The sequence below is a fragment of the Pteropus alecto genome, unplaced genomic scaffold (genome assembly GCF_000325575.1).
Source record: "Pteropus alecto unplaced genomic scaffold, ASM32557v1 scaffold146, whole genome shotgun sequence".
NCBI lineage: Eukaryota > Metazoa > Chordata > Mammalia > Chiroptera > Pteropodidae > Pteropus > Pteropus alecto.
In genome coordinates this window covers 13,542,385-13,552,378 of record NW_006442107.1, presented here as the reverse complement: position 1 = coordinate 13,552,378, position 9,994 = coordinate 13,542,385, and the positions used below count along the sequence as shown (strand labels likewise).

The window sequence follows — 9,994 nt, the reverse complement described above, 5'->3', positions numbered from 1 at the left end:
TCCTCCCTCAGTGAGAAAGAGAGACGGAACGAGGAGGTGAATGAGAGGGACAACTGCTCTGCCTCTAGCATCTCGTCTTCCAGCAGCACATTAGAGAGGGAGGAGAAGGAGGACAAGCTCTCCAGGGACAGGGGAACTGGTAATAAAGCCCTTTTTCTTTATAAACATATTCCAAGGAACCCTGGGGCGGGGAACCTGGTTTGCCAGCCTCTGAGTTGACCTGCTGGCTCAGCTCACTCACCAGGCTGTATCACCCAGTGTCTGGAGGTGAAGAATGTGGCTCCACTGTCAGCCAGCCAGCAGCTTCCTGCCCCGTGGAGAGAGGAGCCCCATACCCTCTGCCCCGCTGCTGCACCATCACGTCCACAGGTGGGAAAAGGGCCCGAGAATGAGGGCAACAGAGGACTCTTCCGAAGAGTAGTCCCTGAAAGAGAAATTCCTCATTTCCTTCTAAGTGTTCATAGCAAGTGTAGCTTTTTTTCTGATTTAAATTCAGAGACATGTCAGGTTGTTATCTAGTCACTTGAGTTTTTTCAGTGAAGGGTGTTAAACCGTTATGACTGACCATTTCAGACTAGAGTAAATTTGTTAAAAAGACTCAAATGAGTACTTCCAAAAAGTGCTAGTTCTCGGTGTGCTGACATCAGTTTGATGTGCTCTATTGGACTAGACATAATTTAAGTAATTTTTCTACAATATACTCAGGACCACTCGTTTCTTTGGTATAAAGTATGTACTCTTCCGTATGCAACTATGTCTTTTTGGTGTTATACCTGGTATTCATTCAGTTCACCTGTGTAATGGCGACTTTATACTTAGGGACCAAATGGAATGTTAGTTCTCAATAAGGACTTGGGGAGAGAGCCACAGAGGGTTATAGGAATTGTAAATAATCGATATAATCATTTGAATTATGTTTCATATGCGACATTATGGCGTTGGTTTTCCTACCCATAAGTTGTGTGCTGTCAGGGTGTCAGGGAGCCACCTCTCTTGAGTAACAATCCTCACCGGCTTCAGAGTGACGAACACTCAAGGAGCCTACATCTTGGGCCCAAAGGGCAGCGTGAAGGCTCTACAAGGCCTGCCAACCAGTAGCATGAGCCATGCATGGCCGGTTTGTTCACAGACTAAGAATACATTGTCTCTGAAGCATGGATGAGTGAATAAAAATCGAATGAATGAATGGAGCCATAACGTCTCACATAAGAACTGTCTATCAATGACTTAGTCTAAAATAGTTAATATTTCATTATAATATATTATTAGATTTTATTGTCTATATTGCTAGTCATTCTGATGCAGTAGAAAAAGAAGACTGAAATACTATTAGTTTTTATCTTAGGAATTATTACACTGAGAATCTTGCATCTGGTTGAAAATGTATGTGCTAAGAGGTATTTCACATATTGATACTGACTTAATTTCTTTCAAAGTCAGATTACAGTTAGTCTCCCCAATTTTCCTTGTTATTATTCACATTTAATGTAATTATAGTCATAGTATAGGGTGAGGGTAAGTCTTCTTGATCAGTTTGGCCTTAAAATATTTATTATGAATAGCTTCAAGAATTACTCATCATAACTAGGTTTAGTAGGCCTAAAACATATCAAGAAGTTGGCTTAGTAAAAATAATCCAGGAAACAGAACTTTTTTGGATCGGATTGCCCAACAGTCTTCCAAATAAGGCCAACTTTCCAAAAATGGAGGCTCTGCCCCCAGGGAAGAACCACTGTCTTTCTACCAAACGTTTGTGGTGTTCCAGTGTATAGACTCAGGAATTAGGGCTTTGCAGTGATTTTTCTGCTTCAGCCCGGTGCTGTTAAGAGGTGATCATGTTTATTTCTTGTTACTTATTGGTCTCTAAAATATCCCACTGCACACAGACACCATCAGCAGCTGTGGAATCAGGGCAGCTCTTTCAGCATAGCTCTTGCTTTTCAGAATGTTCTCAACTAAATTATAAAGGCAATCAAAATGATCTACAATCTTATTTCCAATGATAGTATCTATTACTTGAAAATGAGTTTGTAGGGCTTGAAAGAGATCCAACTTATTCCGGTTATGTGGTTTTCTTTTTCTTTATGTGTTCTGCTACATGGCATGAGTGTGAGAGGCTTTATTGTAGCATGCATCACACTTTGTTGTACTTACTGGTATAACTGTCTTTTGTCTCCACTTGAATGTAAGCTTTGTGAGGATGGGGGTATCTGCCTTGTTCACTGTGAGTCCTCACTCCATAGCTGGGTGCCCAGAACATAGGAGGGGCTTAGAAACTATAGACGAATGAATGAATGAAGAGGTGTCTGGCTAAGGTGAAGAAGCTCCATTGTTCCTAGGTCCTCCCTCTCTTAACTAAAATATCAATACCCTGGGCATAATGAAACAACCAATCATAGGAGGACTCTGAAAGGTGGAAAGAAGAAGGCAGACTTCCTAGGGACATTCAGATTTAATGACATGGCGGTGAAGCTCCAAATAAAATCTACTCCCCTAGCCAAAGGATTGGGAAAGGATTGCCTAACATAAAGAAAATCTTTTTTGGCTATTAATTCATGCCTTGCCCTAGACAAGCACTGATGGAAAGTCTGTCACTGTCCTACCCCTGCCATCCCACCCAGTGGCTTCCAAATAACCAGATTTGTCAACTTGAATTCTATATCCAGTAAAAGGAACCTTTAAGAATGAAGGAAAAATAAAAACAGTTAAAGAATAACTAAGAGAATTTGTTGCTAGCAGATCTACTCTTAAAGAATGTATTAAAATTCTCTGAAGAGAAAGAAAATAAAGACAGAAGACTTGGAACAACAGAATGGGTAAAAATAGGGGCAAATTAAAAAGGCTGTCTTTTTTCCTGATGAATTTCTTAAATTATATTTGACATTATGTTCAATTTACGCATAGGAAATACTTATGACAATTATCTTTAAAAAGTGAGGACAGTAAAGGGATCTAAATTGAAGTAAGGTTTCTATACTTCAAAGGAATAAAGCATCAATACCAGTAGACTAATGAGTTGTGTGTATCTTATATAATATCTAGAATAACTGCTAGGAAAATTACATGAAGCAACGCACTCCAAAGCACTATAAATCAAATTGAAATTCTAAAAAATGTTCAAGTAACCCGCCAAGACCAAGAAAGGAGAAACAGGAACTAAAACAAAGGGAACAAACAAAACAAATAAAATGGCAGACTCAAGCCCTAACAATTAATAATTACTTTAAAAGACTGAGATCTGCAGAGTGGAAAACCCCAACCCAACTATATGCCGTCTATATAAAACTCATTTCAAATATAATTGTGTGGGAAGATAAAAATTTTAAAGTTGGGAAAAAGTATAACATGCCAACATTAATAAAGAAAAGCAGGAGTAGCTCTATTAATGTCAGATAAAGTAGACTTCAGAGCAAAGGAAATTACTAGGGATGTAGAAGCACACTACATAATAATAAAGAAAACCTAAGCAAATGAAGAAAATAAGCAAGAAAACCAGCATTTAAAATGTTACCTGATTATATTCTTTTCCCTGTTGCCAAAATAAGAAATTGCCAACAATTTCCAATAAATGGAGAAAAAGTGAGGCAATCTGGTGAGAGACTCAGCCCTTTATCTGCTGCAGCCTCCTGGCATCAAAAAAGTCTCTCTATTTACGGGACTGTCTGACTAGTTGTAGAGACTCCAAATAACCAGATTTTTCCATCGTGTGCTCCTGTCTCTTTGGTGGTGGTGATCTCCTAAGTGTATTTTATTTGTGAAACCTACAGGAGGGCTCATGAGCTCCTCGTTCTGGTGTTGGTCCCTTGGTGAGGTTAGGCCACTTGCTAGAGCAAAGCACAGAGGACAAATCTACACTGGAAAGAACAGCAACAACAAAAAACCTTTGTGCTTCTCCAGTAAATGCCTCCTTTAAAATCAGGGCAGGGCCAAGTGGGAGAGACCAGCGTGTCCTCCCCCAGCATGTTTAATCGGGCCATTCTCCTTTGGTAAAATGAAAGCTCCTGATGCTCATGTCCATGGCCTAGGTCTCCTGCCATCTCCCAACACAAATATCCATGGAGGCCCCAGATATCTGACAGAGGTCACTCTCAGAAATGCCCACCGCAGAGCCCTGCTGGCCCTTAGGAAGTTAACCTGTAGGAGTAACATCCTGACCATTCATTATTCATTCATTCATCCCAGATGCTGGGAATACAACTGTGAACAAAGTATACCCAAATCTCTGCCCTTATGGAGTTTATATGCAAAGAAGAAGATGGTTTAACATATAATTATAATTGTTCCAGTGATGCAGCAAAGGTGGCAATAAAATATGCAAGGAAAACGTGTGGAAAGTTAGACAGTAAGTGCCCTTGGTGAAAAATAAAGCAAGAAAGGATGATAAACAGTACTGGGGAGAGGGATGGTTGTACGATTTTAAATATGGTGGCCAGGGAACACTTCACTGAGAAGATATTATTTGATAAAGGCCTAGAGGTTGAGAAGCAAATTGTGTGATTAACTGCATGCAGTTTGTTCTAGAAGGGGAAAGTCCCTGAGGTTAGGTCACACCTGATGAGTTCTAGGAATGTCAAGGAGCTACTGTAGCTAAGGAGATTCATGTATGTATGTCTGGGAGTGGCGGCAGTAGGAGATGCAAGAAAATCAGGGTGCAATCATACAAGGCTCGTGAACATTGAAAGGTCATTGGCTTTTTGTCTCAGTGAAATGGAGCATTAGAAGACTCTGAGCAAAAAGACATGATCAGACATTTTAACACATCGTGTGGCTGTTGTGTTAAGAACTGACGATAGAGGCGTAAGAGACCAGCGAGGGGACACCCTTGCAGTGCCGTAGGAGGAGAGCGATCGTGGCAGGAGAGCGATGAGAAAAGTGGTTGCACTCTGGCTGTAACATGGATGTAGCTAACAGGACATCCTGCTATGTTGGATATGTGGGATGAAAGGAGAGGTCAAGGATGACTCTGAGGTTTTCGGAATTGGCAGAAGGATGGATGAAGTTGCCATTTCTGAGACAGGAAACAGTTGCAGGAGAAGTAGGTTGGGTGAGGGGAGTGGGAGCGAGAGCAGAAGGTGATATTTAAAGCCCTGAAACTGGATGAGATGGTGACTAAGAAAGTGAACGTAGATGGAGAGAAGGGGTCCAAGGACATTTAAAGGTTAAGATAAAGAGGAAACAGCACAGGAGACTGAGAAGGAACAGCCAGAAAGGAGGAAGCAAACAAGGTAAGAGCAATGTCCAAGCGAAAGATATAAGGAAAGGAACAGGGAGTGATCAGCTGGGGCTAGTGCAACAGGCAAGTCATCAGTTCCCTGGAAAGGAGTAGCTATGAAAGGTAGTGGGAGCGAAACCTTCATGAGACCGGGTTCAACAGAGAATAGAGAGGGAAATTGGAGATGGTAAGCAAAACAACTCTTATAAGCAGCTTTGCTTTAAAAGAAAAGAGAAAAGTTGCATTAGAGCTGGAAGGGTAAGTGGAGTTCACTAAGGTTTGGTTTTTTTGTTTGTTTGTTTGTTTTTTGTTTTAAGATGGGAGAAATTATACCATGTTCAAGTGCCAGGAGGAAAGGTTAGTGGGAGGAGCATGGGAGATGCAAGACAAGGAATTGCCAGAGTGGTTTCTAAACATGCATTGGAGCGGTTGACCCCTGATAAGAGAGGAACAATTTATCAGTAACACAGGAGAAAGGCCATGGTTGGAGTTTGGGTGCAGATGAGTAGATGGAGGTGGAATGAAGATCCTGGAAGATCTCCTCTGACTTTGCCTATTAAGTTGTTGAACTAGGAAGCAAGGCCATGTGTGTGAGGATAAAATAGGTAAGGGAGTTTAGAGAAGAGAGGAGAGGTGTGAAAGGTCACCTGGAGAGGTCATGGATAAGACTGCCAGGCAGCTTTAAGGGTTCCCTGAATACTAGTGACCATGAACTTAAAGTGCAACCAATGGCATAGTTTGTGCTTCTCCAGGCACTTGAGCTGTCCTGGGACAGATGTGGAGTAGGGGAAGAAACAACTCTACAGCTTTTCCAACACCTTCTGTGGGCGAGGGAACATCTTCCTTGCCTCCCTGTGTCTAGTTAAGACAGAAGCCCCCTACTTACCTGTGGCTGGATGGGTCCTGACCAGTTGTCATGGGTGGGAAGGAAAGGTGAGGAAAATTTCTCCCTTGAGCCTAGATAGGAGCCATGAGCTGTGTCACACCTACAAGAGTCTTGGGTCCTAGAGTGGGCCATTGGGACTTGGATGCAGCATCTCTTCCTGGTCAAGAGCATCTCGTCAGCCATGACCACTTTCCTCTTCAATTGCTTTATTTCAGTGTTTTCTCTGAAGTGCCCCGTGTGGAAAGCCCACATGTTACCTAACTGGTTTTCTCATGGTATCGAGGACCTTGCTACTTTCTCATTTTTCTTCTGTGTACTTTCAGGTCTATGGTCCGCAGGTGTTCAGGATGCTGGTATAAATGAACAGTGTGGCGACATCCTCACCAACAAACGGTTCATGCTGGACATGCTGTATGCCCATAACAGAAAGCCCACGGATGATGAGGAGAAGGGGGAGGGCGAGCCTGCCGGGACTGAGCAGGGGGCAGAGGCGGTGGCCAGCTTGGCCAGCAGGCTATCCACCCTGCAGGCCAACTCTCTGGCCCAGGATGAGAGTGTCAGGAGGGTAGATGTCGGCTGCCTGGACAATCGGGGCAGCGTGAAAGCCTTTGCCGAGAAATTCAACAGTGGGGACCTAGGGAGAGGGTCCGTCTCCCCCGATGCCGAGTCCAACGACAAAGTCCTAGAGAAAGCATCCGCGCAGCCCAAGACGGAATCTGACTACATCTGGGACCAGCTCATGGCCAATCCCAGGGAGCTCAGAATCCAAGACATGGATTTCACCGACCTGGGAGAGGAGGATGACATCGACGTCCTGGACGTGGACCTGGGTCATGCGGAGGCACCGGGGCCACCTCCTCCGCCCCCGCCCACCTTTCTGGGTTTGCCACCTCCACCCCCTCCGCCCCTGTTGGACAGCGTGCCTCCCCCTCCAGTACCCGGTAATTTATTGGCTCCTCCTCCAGTATTCAATGCTCCTCAGGGCTTAGGGTGGCCCCAAGTACCCCGGGGTCAGCCAGCTTTCACGAAGAAAAAGAAGACCATCCGTCTGTTCTGGAATGAAGTGCGGCCTTTTGAGTGGCCCTGTAAAAACAACCGCCGCTGCAGAGAATTCCTGTGGTCAAAACTGGAACCTATTAAGGTGGACACTTCCAGGCTGGAGCACCTGTTCGAGTCTAAATCTAAGGAACTGTCCGTCTCCAAGGTACTGCTGGCATCCAGCATGCTTCTTGATTTGCAACGTTACTTTCTGCTGTTAAGTAGAACTGAGAGATTTGTTCTATATAAAATTCCGGTTATGGCACTTTCGCTATTTGGTTAAAAGAGGGAGGGGCAGTTAGTATAAAAATCTGACCTTTAATATACTACTCTTTGTGCCATGTGCTAGGCGTAGCTAAATGGGTAAGATACCTTAATAGCTAACATGGACAGCATCTACCCTTTAGTAACACTATTAGGCAAAGTAGCTTTCAAAGACCCAAATAACCTGGAGGAAAAAAACGAAAAGTTTAACCCAGGAATATTAGCATAGCCCAACAGCAGATGGTGCTGTTAGAGGAAATAGACTTGCTAATTTATCAAACACATGGACTCTATCCAGGGGATGTATTTAATTACTCTTACCTTCATTAATCATAGTTGATAGTAGTAGTTTGACCTTAGCTGTAACCATACAATGCTTTTGCAAAGGTAATAATCCAAATGACATTTCTTTGGATAAACCTTGGCTGAATCAGCATGTTGCAACTATCTAGATGTTTCCAAACAACCATAGAGTTAGCGTCTTATAAATATTATGCATCCCGCTAGATTCCTTATTTCTTAGAAGTGTTTGAGAATTCTGTAGGCATTATTGCTGTGATATTTTTAAGAGGTGGAAAGCACTGTACATGAAGTAATTGGGCATCAAAGAGAAGTCATGATTAATGAGCACTGATAAAGAGGCCGCAGCGTACTGAGTCACAGATTTTATTTCTAATGATTTGCTGCATTAATAGAGTTTTCTTTACATATCTTAAAGAACACATTTTGTTTTTTAGAAAAACAAACTTGTGATTCTCAGCACATTACAGTTTTAAAAACAGGTTTAAGACTATCTTCTCAGGAACTAGAGGTATGGGAAAACACTTTGTGAAGTGTAATTTAGGATGAACATTCAAGAACGTGTTCTCGTGAATTAATTTTAGCTTCACCTGTTGCTTTGTTTATCATTTTGGGTGAGTATACAGTTGCCTGAGTCAGGTGCCCTGACCTGCCAGTAGGGACCGATTCTGAATCAAAAAGTATGTGCAGCATCCTCAGAATAAGAATGCCTTTCATACAAGGAGCTGAGTGACAGAGTTATTGTCTGTCACCCCTGTGAGTTACTGACAAGCCAGGTAGGGGAGCTGTAATCAGCGACTTCCTGTTAGAACTCATGCCGGGGTCTGGAACTATACTTGCTGCTCTTCCTGAGTTGGCCTTTACCCTGGTGTCGATTTCTGCCCAGTCTCAGCAAGGATGTGAATCTAAACTGTCTCCAACCTCAGGAATCTCTCCAAGTCAGAATTAAAGCTTTCTCTTGTCTATCAATCCAAACCACTAGGATGCAATACAGAAAATCATGCCAAATCAGTCCTCTCCTTCAACTGAAATTAGAAACCTTTTTGTCCTCTCTAGAAAATGACACCCAGGAAAGTGATGCCGGGCACCCATTTTCTGTCTCTCTGTGTCTCTGTGTCACCTCGAAAAGTAATGCTGGGCACCCATTCTCCGTGTCTGTGTGTCATAACTTTCTGAGGACATGTGCTACTGAGCCACTCATGTGTCCTGTTCAGTTCTTAAATCAGGCCTGGCATTTGGGAGAAGACTGGCCCTGCTGAGTTACAACAGCAGTCTCTGGTTGCAGGAGGTTACGAGCACTACACTCAACCCACTGATCTAGTTGGTGGGTCTTCTTCCTCCTCCTCCTTCCCCCTTGGGCCTATCTGACTGGATGTGCCCTCTAGGCCTCCCCTGGTTGCTAATTACCATTGGAGGTTGCGGAGGAGAGGCTGGCCCTTGACTCCAGGTAAGAGAAATAAAAGGGAGTAACAGTTTGGCAGTAAAGGCACTTTTGACTTTACAAAGGAAATGTCAAGATTAAAAGTTTCCATGAGAAGACTCAAATTGGACAGTTTGCCTACCTCCTGCCTTCCTTTGTCCCATGGTAGTTGGCGATAAGAGTCTGGTTGGTGTCCTCTTAGTCGCCCAAAGTTCCATTCTTGCTTGAAGTAAGCGGTGACCTCTTAAAATACTTTAATGCCTAGCTAAAGGACAAATGTTTGCCTAGTTTTTATAAAGTGAGAGCATAAGAGGAAAGTCATATATTGAAAATTTTACCAAACTGACTCCAGAATGTTCCACATCGGGACCCAGGAACCCATACTTTGGTTTTGGAGGCTAGGAAATGTGAGCAGGAACTAATTTACAAATGTTGCAAAAAGTGAGAATGCTAATTAGGATTAAAACACAACACGCTGGAGAGTTGAAACCCTTCTATGCCTGTTACCACTACAAATATAACCAATTTTACTTCTGTTTCTAATCCCTGACTGTGATTTTCATAAAACACAGCTGTAAACAGCCACTTCCGAATTCTGGCTCATGAGAAGTTTTTCATTAAACACAAAAGAAAATAAAATAGATTTTATAAGACAGCACATAGCAAAAGGAATCTGTTTTAGTTTCCGTCAGAAAACTTACACGAGACCAGAATTACGGGGCGTGGTTAGATCATCCAAGTCACCCCCCAAACGGAGATTCGCGTGCCAGGTCCAGACTGGGTCACTGCTTAATGGAAATGATAAGAACAGAAAGATGAGCTCTTCGATTTCCTTTCCAAGTAGTTTCTGGAACTAGATCTACTTCTCTCTCTC

At 43.0% G+C, this 9,994-nt stretch overlaps 1 protein-coding gene across 1 annotated transcript in view; it reads left to right on the top strand.

The window, feature by feature from the left end:
* Nucleotides 1-9,994, top strand: part of FHOD3 (formin homology 2 domain containing 3) — a 421,374-nt gene that overhangs the window by 356,476 nt on the left and 54,904 nt on the right. The window contains 2 exon segments of the mRNA XM_025038715.1: nucleotides 1-139; nucleotides 6,422-7,302. The exon segment at nucleotides 1-139 is cut by the window's left edge and continues 22 nt beyond it. Coding sequence (XP_024894483.1) covers nucleotides 1-139; nucleotides 6,422-7,302 — 1,020 coding nt within the window.